The sequence below is a fragment of the Camelus bactrianus genome, chromosome 2 (genome assembly GCF_048773025.1).
Source record: "Camelus bactrianus isolate YW-2024 breed Bactrian camel chromosome 2, ASM4877302v1, whole genome shotgun sequence".
Classification (NCBI taxonomy): Eukaryota; Metazoa; Chordata; class Mammalia; order Artiodactyla; family Camelidae; genus Camelus; species Camelus bactrianus.
The window spans coordinates 126677690-126696310 of record NC_133540.1 but is presented as its reverse complement, the minus strand read 5'-3'; the positions used below and the strand labels follow the sequence as shown (position 1 = coordinate 126696310).

Sequence of the window (18621 nt, the reverse complement as noted above, 5' to 3'; positions counted from 1 at the left end):
GTAAATCAAAACCAAATAGAATCTGAACCCACTTTCTATTGCTTTGGGGATTATCAGTCTATATTCTAGGATTCTTTCAGTAGTTTCACTTCTCTAAACGCCAAGAGAATTAAAACTGCGAAACAGGAACATGAAATGCTTATCTTACGTTCTGTGGATTGCTCTGCTATTCCTTTATCCAGACCCTTACTATTTTTTTTTCTCTGTGTAAAATGTTTCTTTAGGAAAAACACAGGTTTACTTCCTCTTCCATCGCTTCCAGTAAGACCTCTACCATGGAAAGCTCTCTCTCCTTCCATTTTGCAAGCCTCAACAAGTCTGCTGCTGAGTCAGAACCTCCTTTTTTTCCCTGATGTGAGAAATCTTTCTCCCTTGAAAATTCATAAAGGTTTGGAAATGTTGAGTCTCCCTAGGGGGAAGGCGCGGGGGTGCCAGAATGAATGCGGTGGGGAGGAGTCCCACACACGGTAGTCCTGATGGTGGCACTTTAAACGCTTTCTGAAATAGGAGGACTTGGAGCCGGCCCAGGGTTACCACGGGAGCTCTCCTCGGAACCCATTATATGCGTATCTGTGTGTAAATAACCACACGGAGCCGTGTTAGGTTCCAGGGGCTTTGTTCCTCATTACTGGAGTGAAAATGTTTGGTATATGGCCGCGGCCTCGTGTTTACCCTACAGAAAACACCTTCATGCGGCTGCCGGAAGGTAGATGACAGCGCGCAGCACGAAAGGCTGAAAACTGAAACCAGCGCTAAAACTCGCTTTGTACCGCGACCCGAGGGCTCCGAGTCGGGGCCCGAGGTGTGGGCGACCCGCTCGGCGGTCTGCACGGCGGCCAGAGCCTCGCACCGGCGAGTGGGTCAGAGGACCCCCGCGCCAAGCCCGGAGGCCAGGAGAGGGCAGGATCCCCGCTCCGTCGCGCTGCGGGCCACGCGCGGCCGCGATCACCGAGGGCCACTCCCAGTGGGGCTCCCCGGCCTCAGTTTCCCCGGCCAGCGCCGCCTAGGGAAGACCCTGTCCCTGCGGCTGGGCTCATGTGACCGAGGGCGAGGCCGAGGTGACAGGAAGGAGGCGGGGCCCCGAGGGAGACGGGGCGGGGGTGACGCGTGCGACCCACTGCAAGCTTTGCCGGGACCCCGCGCGGGAAAAGGCCGTTGCCCAGAAACCGTCCGCGCCCGCCGCGCGTACTCGACCTCGCGCCCGCGCCCGGCGCTCAGACCTCCTCAGCGACCCGACGCCCCAACCGGCCTCTCCCTACCCTAGGCTCAGGAGAAGCCCGAGGAGACGCGCCGCTCGCTCCCGCGCTCCCCCGCCCTCCCGAGAGCGCGAGCGCGCCCCCCGGCCATGCCTGCATATTAATAAGGGGCGGGACGGGGCGGGGCAGCGCGGGCGCGGGGCCTCGAGTCCGCGCGTGCCGGGACGCACCGCGGGGGGCGGCGCGATTGTGAGGTGGCGCTGACGCACGTTCCGGGGTTCTTAAGCGACCCGGGCGGCAGCGGAGGCGGTGGCGGCGGCGGCGCCCGAGCCGGTCTCTGGAGGTGGCGGTGATCGCCGCGAGGGGTGGCAGGGCCGAAGTCGGTGCCCCTGGCTCAGTCACGGTGTCCCTCTCTCACTGACTCCCCCTCCTTCCACCACGGCCGCGCCGCCCCAGATCCGGCGGCTTCTTAGGCGGGGCAGCGGCCGGGGCGCGTCTCCTCCCGCTGCCGCCGGCCTGATAAATGCGGGACTTCGGGTTTGGGGTGCAGCAGACAGCCCCGCTCCGAAGCAGCAGCCCTGGGTCCCTGTTCAGCGGCGGGACATACCGTCCCTACGCCGCGGGACCCGCCACGGCCGCCGCCCCACTGCCCTCCGCCACGCCCTTCGGCCGGCTCTCGCCGCCGCCGTTGCCTGTCACCGGCATCTCGGAGGCCGCCTCCCCCTTCTCTATCCCCCTCGGCTGCGGCGGCGCGGACAGCTCGGCCGCAGCCGCTTCCTCTTCCTCCCCGTTCCTGGTGCATCAGCAGACCATGCAGGATGAGCTGCTGCTCGGGCTGACACAGCAGCCGGCGCGGCCGCTCTCGGGGGCGGCGGCCGCGGAGAAACTCCCCAACCACCACCCCGCCGGCGGCACGAACGCGGGTGTGACCCACCTCCTCCCCTCCCAGGACTTCAAACCGAGTCTGCACCACCCCTCCTCCTCCTCCGCCTCCTCCTGCTGCTGCTGCCGCACCTCCTCCCCGCAGGACTTCAGTAAGCGGCAGCAGCAGCAGCTGAGCAGCCAGAAGAGGAAAGAGTTCAGCCCTCCCCACCTTCCCCACCCTTCGGACTCGAAGCCGCCACCGCCGCCGCTCCACTGCCCCGGCCGGTTCAGCCCGCCTCCGCCGCCGCCCGGCCCGCTCCTCCAGCCGGCGCAGCTCATCCAGCGCCAGCAGCAGCAACAGCAGCAGTTCAGCCTCCCGCACCCGCAGCACCTCCCACCGCAGGACTTCGCCCCGCGGCAGCTCCCGGCCGACCTGCCCCCGCTCCGGCAGCTCCAGCCTTCGCCGCCCTCAGCGCCGCGGCGCCGCCACGGAGGGGCGGGCAGCCCTCGCAAGACCCCGGCCGCGGGCGAGGGCAGCGCCGCCGAGCCCCCCAATGCGGGCTTGGCCCCCTCGACGCCGCCGGTGAACTCCGCGCCGGGCTCTATGGAGTCCCCCAACCACCCTCTGCTCAACAGCCCCAGTAACCTCCTGCCCGGCGGGGCGCTCAGCGCGGGCGCCTTCAGCAGCCTGCAGAGCCCAGACCTTCCGCACCCGGGCGGCGGCGGCGGCGGGGGCGGGGGGCCCCCCGGAGGCGGAGGGGGAGGCGGCTCCGCGTCGCCGCCGCCGCCGCTGCCCGGCTTCGGCACCCCCTGGTCGGTGCAGACCGCATCGCCGCCTCCCCAGCCCCAGCCCCAGCCGCCGCCGCCGCCCCAGCAGCAGCCGCCGCCTCCGCCCCAGCAGCCGCCGCAGCCGCAGCCGCCGCAGCCGGGCTCGTCGGCCGCCACCCCGGGTGGCGGCGGCGGCGGCGGCGGCGGCGGCGGCTCGCTCAGCGCCATGCCGCCGCCCAGCCCCGATTCGGAGAACGGCTTCTACCCGGGGCTGCCGTCTTCCATGAACCCTGCCTTCTTCCCGAGCTTCTCGCCCGTGTCCCCGCACGGCTGCGCAGGGCTCAGCGTGCCGGCGAGCGGCGGCGGCGGCAGCGGCGGCGGCTTCGGGGGCCCCTTCTCGGCGGCTGCCGTGCCCCCGCCGCCGCCGCCCGCCATGAATTTACCTCAGCAGCAGCCCCCGCCGCCCGCGGCGCCGCAGCAGCCGCAGAGCCGGAGGTCGCCCGTCAGCCCGCAGCTCCAGCAGCAGCACCAGGCGGCGGCCGCCGCCTTCCTGCAGCAGAGGAACTCCTACAACCACCACCAGGTACGGCGGGCGGCGGTCCGCCTGCGCCGCGGGGCCGGGGACACCGCGGGCGGGGGCGCCCCCCGAGGAGCGCTGGCGAGGAGCTCTCGCCCGAGTAAGAGTGGGACCCGGAGGGCGGAAAAGGGCGACGGGACTCGGGACACCGTCCCCGGTGGGGTGGGAGGGCTGTGGCCACCGTGGGCTGTGGGGCTCCCGAGGCGGGTTCGGCTGGAAGCGGCCCGGGCCGGGCGCCCCCTCGAACGCCCCGGCGCGGCGGTGGGGGCTGGGGCACGGACGGAATGGCGTCCCTCCCGCCCCTCGGAGCGGGCCACCCTAGCGAACCCAGGCCTCGCCGGCGACCCCCGCCCCGGGGGTCCGCCGTCCGGGTTCCTCGAGTCCGGAGACACAGCTAGGACGAGCCTGGGTTCGGGGACTGGGGGACGCGGGACCGGCGGGCTCGGGCGGCGGCCTCAGAAGAGGAGCGGCCGTGGGAAGCAAACTGGGGAAGGAGAGTGATTACCGGAGACGGTGCGTGTGGGGAGCCCGTGACTCTTCCCCGTCGTCCAATGAGGGAACGGGCGGAAAGGGCCCTTTTTTCTTTCGAGTTTGTTTCATTCTTATTTGGTCGGCGAGGGCTGTTGCCGGCGAGGCGGTGGCCGGCCCGCACAACCTGCCGCGGGGACCCGGCGTCCGAGGAGCCGCCGGGCTGCGCGCCTCCTGCCGACTTTCCCGCTGCGTGGGTCGGTCCTCTGAGCTGTCAGATGACTTTGAAAAAGAAACTGGTAGTGACGGCTCACTTGGTTGAGACGGAGATGCTCCCAAGACAGTTCGACTTTCTGTGCTTTTTAATGTTTGGCTACTATTTTGTAGGTTTTAAAACTAAACGAGTTTGAGATCAGTGTGTTACCTTGAAGAGAAGACTTTTACATTTTTGGGGGTGGCCTTAACCTTCTCTTGACTGATAGGGTGTGTGTATTTTCAGCGGGTAATGTAATTATGAAATCACTGCGGGCAGGCTTTTTGATTCATCCGGGTCCTTTCTGATTCAAGGTCTGTTTTGTTATCCTCTCAGTTCAACGTTTGAGTGACCGCTGGGTTGGTTAATCGACACTGAAAGGGTATTTTGTTGTTCTTTTTTGATCTAGTCAGCGTTTATTATTATATCAATTTCATGATTAAAGATACAGGGAGAAACACAAATGGACCTTAACCAATGCCGACTTACTCTTATAACTTTTTCCATTGGTCAGTTAAAGTTTTGAAGGGTTGACCATTTTAAAAGGTGAATACTATACTATATAAATTAACTAAAGTGACAGTTAACAGTTTATTTAAATTAACCAGAACAATAGTTAACAGTTTTTCTTGAAGAGTCACTGGTTTCTCTCTGAGAAAGGAGAATGTGGCCAAGAAGGATTCAAAATACTAATTTTGAAATAGTATTTCACTCTTCTGTGATTTGCGTGTCTTGAGCAACTATCTTGTGGGTATCAGGGTCTTCATGTTTTAACTGGAGACTTGCCACAGAAAATTAAAAGTATTTTTTTATTCTTCAAGCTGTGATACATGGTCAGAAGACCATATACCATGATCTATGTTTAACTATAATCTGTTTTTTGTCAAAAGACGGGTCTCAAAGTGGAGTGTAAGAGGTCACACAGCTGTCATGTGGAATTTTAGATCATGGGAAGAGAACTTTGAACGCAATCAGTGAGGAAAGTAAGGCCCTCAAGAATGGAGTGGTTCCAGTCCATGATCCCTTAACTATGCTTTTGAACTGTCAAGGGGGGAACGTTGTATATAATAAAGATATTAGAATTTAAAACAATTTTTTAACAGGTACTATAGATCAAGTTTTAAAAAAACCTGTAAGAAGCAGGTTTAATTTTAAGGGTGCTTGACTTAACAGTAACTTATTGACTTAGAGTAACTGCATGGCCCATACTTTGGCTAAATGTTAACACAAAATTATTAAATTATAAACTTACTGACAATATAATTACTAGCAGTTAACACAACCTATAGTTGTAGTTCCTTGGTGGATTTTTCATTCTTTGATGACTTAACTTTTCTTGCCATTGATTCTAGTTTGGAATATAATTTACTTTTGAAAATGAATGAAGTTAATGGAGACTTGTATTATTAAAATCTCTATTAGAATGATGAAAGCATCTGGCTCTTTACCTTTAATATATCTCAGTGTATTCACCTATGGGTAACGTCAAATTGCTTAACAGTTCATGGATAAGTAAGTGAAATAAAACCTAAAGAAAATTTAAAAGAAACTACATTAAAACTGGAATAAAGTATCTTGAAAGTTGAATAAACAGTGAAATAAAAGACATATTTCTTGTATTTTTCTTATCCCCAAAATCATTTTTAATCCATGTAATAGAATAACACCAAATGTTATCATTATCCATGTTTATTATAGTGGTACTACTTGTTTTGGAAACCTAGTCTAAATATTACACTCATACAATTGAGACATTTTAATTAATAAAGACCATATTTTTAGTTGTGTGCCTAGCAGAGTATGGTTGCTTTAAAATTATAGTGTAGTTTGTATCTTTAAGGATCTTCAAAGTTAATTTCAATTTAAAAGTATTTTTTCTTCATATTTGTAAGGTATATAGTTCTCTCTGAAGGAAAAAAAGTAACTGTACTTTCTATTTTAGTAATTGTCATGAAATATTTGCTTCATTCATTATATTTATAGTAAACAAGAGTCTATAAACTCACCTAGAATTAAATGAATATGTTTTCGTATAGCAAGATCTCAAGCCTATTACCTTTTATAAACTAGTTAAGATATATTCTGTTGCCTTTATATTTTTCATTTTTTTAAGATCATATATATTTTTAGCTCAGGCCTAAATTTGAATTTGAACTATAAGCTGGTTAAATGCCTATAATTTAAGTAGATGTATTTTCCCCAGCCTCTTCTGAAACAATCTCCCTGGAGCAACCATCAGAGCAGTGGCTGGGGCACTGGAAGTATGTCCTGGGGCGCAATGCATGGCAGAGATCATCGTAGAACTGGAAACATGGGAATTCCAGGAACTATGAATCAGATATCTCCATTGAAGAAACCGTTTTCTGGTAATGTCATAGCACCACCGAAATTTACTCGCTCTACTCCATCACTGACTCCAAAATCTTGGATTGAAGATAATGTGTTCAGAACAGACAACAATAGTAATACACTCTTACCCTTACAGGTAAGAATGGTATGTAAATGGCCTTATTTCTAATGTTAATCTTTCAAAGTAGGAAATTGGGTGGTGGTAGTAGTAGTAGTATAAAATTAGCAGATTAAAGGAGAGAAAGTTCTAATTTTTAAGCATATGATTTAATTATCAAAGGATAAAATACCTATATAGAGAAGACTGGGACTAAAAGAAAATCTCTAAACACATAATAGAAAATAAGCTTTATAAAATATAGAAAACCCTGCTGCATTGCTTAAATATATATTGAAGCTTTTAATTGGCAGCTCCATAAGAATGCCTCCATTCATTAATCTTTAATAGGTCACCAAAATGAGTTTCTCTTCCAATATAGCTAAACTAAAGTGTTCTGTAATTGCACATATATTTGACTATGATCAGCTGTATGTATATTCAGATAGTACAGCTGTGATTATGGCAAAATAATATTAGGGCTTTTCACATCAAATTAAAATTTGTCCACTAGTTCAGGGACTATTTTTTTCTGTATGTGGCCTAATAGTTGTGATGATTAGACTTTTTTCACGGCTTTTAATATTTTGTTGATATTAAAGTCCCCTTGTGATTATTTAAAATGAGACTTTTTCCCCTGAAACCATTAGAGGGTAGAACAAAGATATGCAATAGGGAAAACTTGGATTGGTTTTTTTCTTTTCATTCTCCCCCCCCTTTTTTTTTTGCGGGTGGGTACGGGTAAGAGAACTGCTTATTTCTGATGAAAACTTCTATGCTATTGAAGGTGAGATCTAGTTTGCAGTTGCCAGCTTGGGGCTCAGATTCACTCCAAGATAGTTGGTGCACTGCAGCCGGAACATCCAGAATAGACCAGGTAGGCTGCACAGTGTGTATTTCTCAGGATTTTGGCTAGGAGTTTAGTATTTGTATTATAAGTAGGATTTATTATTTACTTTCCAATTATAGCTATTTAAGCATATGTCAGAGAGTGTTAAAGCAATTTACTTTTAAAGGGTCACTTGACTTAACTATTTAATATAAGATGTTTTGTTTTTAAATTTAAAAGTAGTTCATAATCATTTTATATTTCCTAAACATAATAAATTTGTTTTTGGAAAAGAGAATCATATACCCAAGAGCACCTGACTTTAAACATCAGTCAAACTGAACATATTTTATCTCTTTTCAGAATCATTTGCAATTAGGTACAAAATCATATGTTTACTTAGCATTTAATTTTACATTTCATAAATGTCTTACAGAATTTTTAATAAACTTTTTTCATGATATCTGCTGTATTTGCCTTGAGTTTTCTAAACCCTGTTTAGTTTTTCACCTTTATAAAAAAACTTTACAGCATTTCTCTATTCTAAACTTTGATACTGCTATTATATACTGTCTTCTTCCAAATAATTAGCTTCCTATGGAAAAGCTCTGAGTCAAAAAGCTGAGAGTCAGTCTTAATCAAATTACCTTCAAGTCCTTTGTGGTTACAAAATGCTGTCTCTCTTCCTACAGATGAAATTTGAATGCATACTGGGTCCCAGGTGATGAGAATTATTACAGGACAAACAGAACACTCAGTCCTCACATATAAAGATCCTTTCCTACAGAGCCCGAGTTTGAATGAGCATAGACTTGACTTTGTGAGAGTCCACTGAATGGAGCTATGTTATCCTTAGTTACTTTATCAACTTGAGATGATTTTACAAGTAAGGACTGAATAAATAGATTAATATTACATTTGTAAATAGCATTCAAATATGGAGTGTTGGCAGTAACTTCAATAATCAACCATTAGCACTTGTTTTAAACAAGTACTACCTATTTGCCAGAATACTCCTGCCAGTATTTATCTCATGTAATTTGCAATTGATTGTCTTGTTAATGTTGTAATGTTATCCATCTATTTCTACTTTCTTCTCCACTCTGGCTCAGATAGGCTTTATTAGTGACATTTTTATGGTAGCATTTTTATGGTTTTCAAATTAAATACGTAAATGCCTAGGAGATGGTATGTTAGAAGAGGAAAATTATGGTAATTATTTTGAAGGTGGCAAGGGACATGTTTTAGATAGGAAAGGACATAATTATTTGAAGAGCTTGTGCAGGAAGAAGCAAGAGGATACATATATGAAAGGAATATGTATCTGTGGAGGAAAAAGAAGACAGATGAGCTGCTGTGAAGGATCCAGGGGGATGGGGAACAGATGTTGAGAAATTAGGTCATTAAGAAGGCTTCAGTCGATAGAATAATGCTTCAGAGTAGGTAGAGGTGATAATGAAGGGAAATTTTCAAACTGGGCTCTGCGGAGTGCCCCTGGGGCTGCCACAGGATGAGGGCCATCAGCCCTCCCACTTAGACGTCATTCAAAGCCTCTCTGCTCTCACCAATTTTATAACCTGGGATTTTAAGTAAATTCATTTTAGAAAAAAAGGATCTTAATGCTTAAGGATTTTTTTTTTTTTTTTGTAAACTGCTAAGATAATTGGCATTCCTTGTGGACTCTGAGCCAGCAGTGTGATGTGATGAAGTTGAAGAGAATGGTGAAGAAAAAGATAGTGGAAAGTGAACTGAACTAGAAGCAAAGGAGGTCTGAAACCTGAATCTTCTTATTCTTCCTCTCACAATCTTTATAACATTGAATGACACAGTTTATGGGCTTTCATATCTTTGGGTCATGGTTTCCTTATTTATAAAAGTAGGACCTTGAACTAGATCATGTAAGGCCTTTTTGGTCAACTCTTATACTTTCTTTCATCTATTGTGGCCATTTCTTTTGCTCCCTGCTCCCCACTCCCCTCCCCCCATTCCTTTATTTTTAGAATACGAAGGTTTTGGTTTATTGAGGGGAAGAGGTGGGCATTGGTCCTAGGCAGTGGAGGTGTCCTGTATGACCTTCCATCCCACCTGGTCTTAAAAGCAATGTTGCTATCTCCTTTGAATACCCTAAGAGTATTTATCACACAAAATTTGTTCTGTTTCTATCTTTCCATAAAAGGTTGAGGTATTTGAAGTTGAGGTTCTTAGAAATACAGCAGCAGCTAGAAACTGCAATTGGTATCTTAAACAGCTGAGTAGTTCCTTAGTCTTTGGCAAAGTTAAAATTATAGAAAATACTTAAGAGACTTAAATATCTGGGGACATTATTTTCATTTCTGCTCTGTTTTCATCATATACAACATTTTAATACTAATATATTTTAGTTAACAAATACATTATTTAAAAACATTTAACTTTTTAATTCCTTTAGTCTCAAATTGACTTAGGCCTAAAATATACTAAATTCTAGAACTAATATCTTAATTCTAATACCTGGATACTTCAGGCCTTACCTACACTAAGAGCTGGACATGTAATTGAATTTAGTAAATGAGAAAGAAATAGTTTTATAGATTAGTTTTATTTCAGTTGTATGTAAAATTTTTCAGGTTGGCATTTCCTTATTTAAAATAGCATGTTTTTTATGGAATAGCTTCGAATTTAAAACTTTTAAAAAACAAATGTAAATTGTTATGCACATTTGTGACTTTAAAACAAATGTTACATATTTCTATTAATTTTTAAGGCTAATAATTACTTCTTTTAAAAAACTCAGATGGTTACTCATGCAAGAAGTGATACCCAACAGTATGAGTTCTAAGTTACCTTAAAATTGATTTTTCAAGTAGATATTAAGGCTACAGTATATTTATTCATTAATATTGAATGTTTTAATTCCAAGAGTAATATATCAGTAGCTGCGGTTATTACTTACAAATGTACATTTGGCATCTCAGATCTCTAAGTGAAGCAGTATCATGCCTTTAAAACTGATAGAGCCCGTGAGGCCTGTGGGTGTTGACCTGTTCTCCAGCTGGGGAATTACCTATGTGCTTGGCTGTGGACTTCTGTTCTTACAGAAGTTCTGCCTGCAGTTCCTTAGCACGTCGCATAAACCACCTTGAATTAATAGAAGATATTTTCTACTAATCTTTAACATCCAGGCTATTAGGATAAAATGATAAATGATAACATGAGGGTCTCAGAAAAATACATCATTTGGAGACTTTATTAACCTTACACAAAAAACAATATATAGTAACAGACCAATTTTTCATTTAATAAAGCACTCCTTAAATTGTGGTTCTTCAACTAAATGAGTTTTATGGACATTGGTAGTTATCAAACTGTCGCACCTGCTGAAAATGGGACAGAATGGGATCTCTTATATATATTTAAGTATTGGATGCTTTTTATATTTCCTATCCTGTGTTCAGTTCTTTAATGGTACTCAACCCATTCTTATACCAGACGTTTTCTACTTACCTTTCCGTTTTCCTTAACCATTGTGGCTTTGGCCATTTGGGGCCTTTAAACATATATATATATATATACATATATATATATATATGTATATATATATATATACACACACATATATGTGTATATATATACACACAAACACATACACATAGCTTTTTTTTTTCTTTTCTACTTCGTGCAGATCACAATAATAAAGGAAGCTCAAGAAATGTATATTCATTATATATGTATGTGATGGTAGTGCTTTAATTGCCCTCAGGGATATATGGGAGGAAATACTGTTCTTTGCCTCTGAGAAGGTGAAAGTCCAGTTGGATGAATAAGGGATATCTGTGTGGAACAGCTAGAGAATGATGTGGGAGAGTATGAGACTGAGCCATGCTGTGCAGGGAGGCAAAGCAGCACATCGTCTGCTGCTGATTCACTATGGTTCAGTAGCAGACAGTATAATCAGCAATATGTGATCAGTAGTTACTTAAAATTGAGAACAATATTAGTACAACTTTGCTTTTTTTTATTTTAAATCAAAAATTGGAGAACTAAACACAAAAATAAAACAAAAGCTGATTTTTCTACTTAGGCAGAAGAATATATAGGCTCAAGCATCTGGTATAACTTGAAATATGATGATACAGGCTTTTTCTGTAATCCATCTCCTTTTTCTTAGGGAAGCTATATCGTTGTCAAAGGAACAAATTTTACTTTACTGCTTTTTTAATAGAACACAGTTTTGAATATATCTAAGCAAAAATATAACCCATGAAAAGTTCCATTTTAATTAAGTTTAAGTTCCTTTGTTGTGTTTTACTATTGTTGTTGACCTCATTAGTTATTTTTCAGAGTTTATAATCTTTCTCAGCTCATCTTTTTTTAAAATTAGGATGACTTTGTTCTTCCTGTGTGTTTTGGTCTTTCTAGGACTTCATTGTTGTTTCCATAGTTTTTGTGGCATATGTCTGGGTTTAAGAAAACAATAAAATGCTAAAATAGAAGAGATTATAGTTTTTCCACCAATCTCTTCTAATTTTTGCCTGTTCATTGTTGTGGGATTCTGTAATCTCTGTTTCTGAAAGCCCGTTTAGTTGATTCTTTGCCTCACACCTTTCATATTTAAAATAGATTTAGGCACACAACATTGTAAACTGACTATGACTCAATAACTCAATAACCCAGTAACTCAGTAACTCAATAAATAACTCAATAACTCAATAAATGAATGAATGAATGAATGAATGCAGTTTTATTGGTAAAATAAAATAAAATAGATTTGGGTAAACTTTCCCTGTTAGAGATTCTTACTTTTGTGAAATATCTTGGCTATTTTCAAATAGCCATATGGTAATAAATGTAAGTTACATTGCTATGATTTTCCATCGTTATTTATGCTAATCAGCATCAGTGCATTTACAGTTACTTTAAAATGGTTTGAGGATTTCCATTTAGCTTTTAAACTAATGGCAGTTTGTTAGGCTTCCTTTATATCTGATCCTTGTCTCAGTTTATCACTTAACGGTTGAGTACCTATTCTGTGGAGCATTCTGAGAAGTCTTTGTAGTCCTTCATAATTACCAGTTAAAAGTATAGTCTTTGTCCTAACTGAGCTAAACTTAAACATTTTTGGAGAGTTTTTATGTTAGAGATAAAATACTGTTCACTGAACAAATATTTGAGAGAGAGTTTTTCCATAATTAGGAGGTCCTTACCCCAAATTAACTTTAAAGTTTAATGGGAGAGTCAGGAAAACCAAGTCAGTTATGAACCAAGTACAGTAGAAGCACAAAAAAATGGAAATATTTGGTTAGATTACTAAAATTGTATGTCATTTTTGTACGAGGGCCATGCTCTTCTCTAGTCCACTTTCATTTATTATGTACTACTTTGAGTCTTTTGCTTTTCTATTACTTCTGTTATTTTTAAAGTGGACTTTAGGCATCATTTAATTCGACATGATAATTTTATTTCCTAGAAGATGGAACAGAACCTAAGAAAGGTTTGGCTCAGTTCTTCTTAAAGTATGGTCTTTTGGACCAGCAGTGTCAGTATCACTTGGGAAATTATTTGAAATACGTATTCTCAGGAGCCACGCCAAACATACTGAATCAGTCTCTTGATGAGTCCCAGCAAGCTATGTGTGTTTAACAGGCCTTCCAGATGATTCTGAAGCATACTCAAGTTTGAGAACCACTGTTGCATACAGCTCAGTGATTCTCGGTGCCTCCCTCCCTAAGGTCATTGTTCTAGTGAACACCTATCACTGATGGGTGTGTTATACCTCAGGAGACTTTAAGTAAAAATAAGGAATACTAGTGTAGCTATTTATTGACAAAGCTCCAGTAAGAGCCTCCAGGTCTAGCATTCTTTCCATCATTGAGTGTTAAACTTTTCACACTTTCAAATTCCTTGACAGCGACTTGTTTAGTCTGCAGTAGTGTTTCTGGCCCCCTAGCTTTAAAAAAGCTGACAATACTCATGTAAACATCGAAGTAGAGTAGAAAAGTCAGCATAGTCTCAGGAAAATTTCTTGTTTTTCCCTCCGCTTCCTAAGAGACTGGCTCTGAATCTTCTCTGCATTGTGGGCTCCTTTGGAAACCTGATGAAAGCCCTAAACCTTTCAGAAAAAAAAAAAAATTACATGTATACGCACGTACAGGACATTATATATAATCTCACAGTTTCTTGGTCCTTCTTGAAGCTCAGGGACCCAGTTTGAGAAGTACCTCAGTCTGATTTCTGTGGAGAGTTTTTTTCCTACTTTTCTGATTCTTCTCTTTTTTATTTCTGTGTTAATCATTTTTTAAGTATCAAAAATGGTTTGCCCTGCCTCTCCCTCATTTACATACACTTGTGCAAGCACACATACACACACACCCCTAAATGGGTGGGAGTTGGCACTGACATATTTTGGGAGTAGACTACCTGTTTATCAGGGGGCACAGGTCAGGGCTCGCTGTGGTGGGTCCCTATATATATTTGTTCAAGTATACTGAGTGTATGTTGAGCAGAATACAGTATAAATTCATGAGCTTTAAAGAATCAAATTCCTTCTAGTAAGCAAGTTGAGGGATTTAGCATTTCAGCAAACAAAACTTACAGCTACACAAAAGACTTTGTTCTGAGACTTGATGATGTAGAAAATTTTCTCTGATGAGAATGCTTTCACCCTTTTCTCCCCCACCTTCCTTTTTTGCAGGGATGGGTGGAGGAGAGGGAAGGTTTAGAAATGTGGAGACCAAAATATGAGAATTTCAGAGAACAAGATTTAAATATAAGTATTCTAGATATTAGTTCTTGTTCTGATACTAGTATTTCATGCTTTTGATTTTTGCTGTTAAAGATGTTTATGCATTCATTATTGTGAAATTCTGACTATTAAGTTAAATAACATACAGTGTTTGATGGATGTTTAAAGTATGGTGCGCAATGGAGAATTAAGCCCTTTCCTCCCAAGTGTTTATTTTTCAAGTGTCACCAGTGTCTGTATTCCTAGACGTAGAAGAAAAGTTTAGAAGTTAAATAACAACTAAAAATGTTTTCTCTGTGTGTAATATTTTAGGATCTTTATAAATTGAGAATGATAATGATAGAAATTATTTTACTGTATTGCATTTCTACTGCCAGTGAAATAAGATTACTTTTGATATGTGATTTTGGAGATAAATGTATTACATGTGTTGTCCTCCAGTACAGGAGCTACTACAGCTCATGAGAGCCTCAGTTGTTGACATTGTCTTGGGATGCAAACTGACTGGTAGTATTGTATTAGTTAGGTGTCCTGTAAGAGTGTTTAGATAGTGTATTAATCATCGCTTTTTGAAAAAATTGCATAGGTTATATTCTTTTTTTTTCTTCTCTCCTAGGATCGAAGTAGAATGTATGACAGTTTGAACATGCACTCTCTGGAAAATTCTCTCATTGACATTATGAGAGCAGAGCATGATCCTCTTAAGGGTAGGTGACTTTTTTAAAAAAAGTTTTGTATCTACTGATTTGTCTGCTTATTTTACCACTTTTTACATGAAAATGAGCGCTAGGTAACACCTATCTCCTCTATAAAATTCTGTTACAAGTTTGTTAATCAGAACCTTTGTAGCCTATTCAGTTTTATGTTGATTTATACAAAGAGAAATGTAAACCTATGTGTCTTGACTTGTTATTTAAGGAAAAGCCACTGTTTAGAGATACTTGTTAGTTCACCAAAGGATGAAGATTGGATGTAAAGGCATTATAGTATAGTCACTATTATAGAATGCTGTCAAATACAGAAATATGAAAAAATAACTTTCTTGAAATATTTGCATTCACAGCTTGCAGTGGTTCCTGCCTATAATTGTCCTTTGATAACTTCTTTCTCAGTTTTCTTCTACTTGTCATATGGGGTTTTTAAAAGGTTTTGAGGCAGAGAAGCTATTCATAAAAATTGGAGCAAGTTAGGAAAAAGAATCAGCCCCACTGATCTTACACTATTGGTCTTATCACAGTTAGTAAACTGTATCTGAAGAAATTCTGTTAACACACTTGTTTTCATTTGTCTGCACATTACATGTTAGTAATTATTTTACATTTCTTTATACAGTATATCTCCTTGCCTTTTTATATTAATGGTGAATATCTGGCAAACTGTGTAAACTTGAGTGATGAGAGATAATAGTTGTCTGTTGCTGCATAACAAATAAGCCTGAAACGTAGCAGCTTAAAACAGCACTAGGCATTGATTACCTCACGCAGTTCCTGTGCATCAGGAATTCAGGAGCCGCTCAACTGGTTGGTTCTGGCTCAGGATCTCTCACTGAATCACAAGCCTGGGTTACTTTGTAATCTTTCTGTTTTTAATTTTGTAGAGCCAGGTAGGAGTTCCCTTCCAAGAGTTAGCCTACAAACTCTAGAACTTCAGAGTTGACAGCAAGGTGATAGCTCTGGCTGAGTTGGCAATACTGATCAGATAGCTAAACATTAGTTCTGACTCTAGATTTTGCTTGTAAAGGAGTTCCTTATCTTTTTAATTCCTTTTTTTAAGAAGTTTGAGAAGCTCAGGGGATCATTAGTGATTGTCAGCGATGTGTGGCAGTGGAATTCTCAAAAACTAATAAAGATAGCTATACTTTTTGTTTGTTTGTTTGTTTTTTGGGGAAGGAGAAGGTTGCTTCTAACCAAAATTCAGCCTAGTTTTTTGAGTATCTGAAGTTGAGGTCTTGTTTTTTTTTTTCTTCTTCCCCACCATTATCCTGACAGTTCCAGTGGCATTTGTCTTGGATCCACTGTTTAAGAATAGAAGCCGGCAAGCAGCCTGTGATTATGAAGAATTTCCCTCTGTTTATTTGATTGCCTTCTCTAGAAAGAAAACTCTTAGAAATTCTAATTCAAGATAAAGTTAGTATTAACTGTTACCAGTGGATAGTTAGAAGTTTTTCATTTGTTGTTTCTTCCAGTCTTCCTTGAAATAGCCCTTTGAACATGTTAAGAGAAAACATCAATTATCTCACTATTAATTATCTCAGTTTTTCTGTGTTATAATAAAAGTGGATGGAAACCTAGAAAGGAGACTTTGAAAAAGAAAATGGAAGCAGTGTAAGGCTAAGAGGAATTGAATAGTTAAAAAAAAAACTCAAGTGACTTCAAAATTCTTTTGTTAGAAAAACTATCTTTGGCTGTGGGAAGGGGAAAAACGTGCTCACTACCATCTTTAGGAATCATGATGACAAATCTGTGTTTCTAATTGGAGTATTTTATGTTCCACATTTATTATGGCAGGAAATAGAGAAAAAAACATTTGATAAAACTTCTCTACATAGAATAAAGAAATACGACTGGTACTTCTGCCAAATAGCTATCATAGACCTTTTTAAAATGATCTTGATATCCAGGTGCTGCCACTTAGTTTTCTTTCCTTTTATTACTAGTACAAATCTCCCTGCCTTCTGGGATTACACATTGTATATCTTCCTCCTGACACTCTAATCATTACGTGTTTTCTTTGCACTGGGCCAGTAAAATCTGCTAAAGCAAAGTTGTGACAAATGGAAGAAACCAATCCCTGAATGTGTTTCCCCTCCTTTCCTTTCCTGGTCTTTAGGGCATCACTTCAGCTTCTATCCCACCTCTCCTGTCTCATTTTTTCATCCCTCTATTCCATATAAGGAAATTCTTTTCTCTATTCTGAAAAATAGAATGAATCTAATCTTATTTTATCCTTTTAAAATGTTTTCAAAAAAAAAACCACTTGCTTTTTCACTATGGGATCTAGTGAACAATAATAAAAATTTCTTGTTTCCCTTTGTATTAACGGTGAAAGTTTCTAGACAATTTTGTGCGAACTTGAGTGATGAAAGATTGTCTTAGTTACCTATTGCTACGTAACTAATTACCCCCAAATTTGGTAGTTTAAAGCAACAGTAAATATTTATTGTCAAGTCCAGTTTCGGTGGGTTAGAATTCAGAAGCACGTTAGCTGGTTGTGTCTGGTGAGGATCTCAGGAGGGAGCAGTCAGGGTATCAGCTGAGGCTGCAGTCATCTGAAGGCTTGACTAAGGGTGGAGGATCCTCTTCCTCATGTGGCTGGCAAGTTAGTGCAGGCTGTTGGCAGGAGAACTGATTGATCATGCGGACCTCTCCACAGGACTGCTGGAGTGTCCTCAGAGCATGGTGCTGCATCCCCCTAAAGCAAATGATAAAGCTCAAGAGAGATGTTCCAGTGTCTTCTATGATTTAGCTTCAGAAATCTCACACCATCCTACCATGACATCCTGCTAGCTACCTAGGTCCAGCCCTGCTCCACTGGGGAGGAGTCTGCTACTCAGGAGCTTTGAAAACTAGGAGGCAAGGATCAGTGGAGGCCATCATGGGGGCTGCCTTCCACAGAGATGAAAGGCAGAAACTAAATTTGCATTTGGTTCTACTTTTTTAACGGAAAAGACAAACTACTTAAGGTAAGAGTTAATGTCCGGTAGACAGAAAAGCAATCAAGCAGATCTCTGGAATCCAAAGAAAGTCTATGACAGGTTATTGGCATGACTGATAACTGACTGATTATACTAACAAAGGACCCTCCCACCCCCTCTTAAGCCCAAAATACAAGCCTGCTGGGTTTTACAGGTCAATAGGGAACCTCCGTTGTTTAATGCTAAGGTTTTTACGGTCTAGCATAGCAGGTGAAAGGGTCTGGTCTTGTCTTGTTGAGGCTTTATAGATGTGAAGTGTTGGCAACAAAAGATGAAAGTCTGACTGCATTTAATTCCACTAAGTGTGCTGCTTTTGTACCAGGCAGTGTCCAAGATCCTGGCTGTGCACTATTTGAGATAGACATGGTCTCTGTTCTTGTGAAATGCACAGCCTAAAGAGGAAAGAGAGACCTTGTGTAATATACAGAGATACATATAACATACTAAAATAATATATACATATAATACATACAGATTATATGTACATATAACCACAAGTGTTAGAAATACTATGTAGGAGACTATAAAGCGCATAGGGAGGTAATAAGTGGGGGTACCTTATGTACGTGTGGAGTAAAGAGAGCTGAGACCTGAAACCTGAGCAGCACAAAGATGGAAAAAATATTGGGGGAAGTGTCAGCTAGACAGAGGGACCAGGTTGTATTTAGGAGCTTGGCACAACTGAGGAACTGAAAGCAGGCTAGTCCTGGCATAGCTGCTTTGGGGCTGCCTGGTGCTGATTGGGTGTGACACGGCCCAGCCCCCTGTGCGGGCTGTGCTGTCTTATGCTCTGGATTGGGAACAC

The 18621-nt window shown here is 42.7% G+C and overlaps 1 protein-coding gene across 10 annotated transcripts in view; it reads left to right on the top strand.

Annotated features, from left to right (window-relative positions):
* The first annotated feature begins 293 nt into the window (after nt 1–293).
* CPEB2 (cytoplasmic polyadenylation element binding protein 2) overlaps nt 294–18621 on the top strand; it is a 68802-nt gene continuing 50474 nt past the window's right edge. Inside the window, exons 1-4 of one of the 10 annotated variants that reach the window (XM_074350039.1) lie at nt 294–3411; nt 6330–6611; nt 7360–7449; nt 14739–14829. In XM_074350039.1, the coding sequence (XP_074206140.1) occupies nt 1720–3411; nt 6330–6611; nt 7360–7449; nt 14739–14829 (2155 nt within the window). In that variant the 5' untranslated portion in view covers nt 294–1719. Of the gene's footprint in view, nt 3412–6329; nt 6621–7359; nt 7450–7949; nt 9170–14738; nt 14830–18621 lie in introns of those variants that run through there. The other 9 variants (XM_074350056.1, XM_074350048.1, XM_074350059.1 and 6 more) reach the window with 9 other exon arrangements.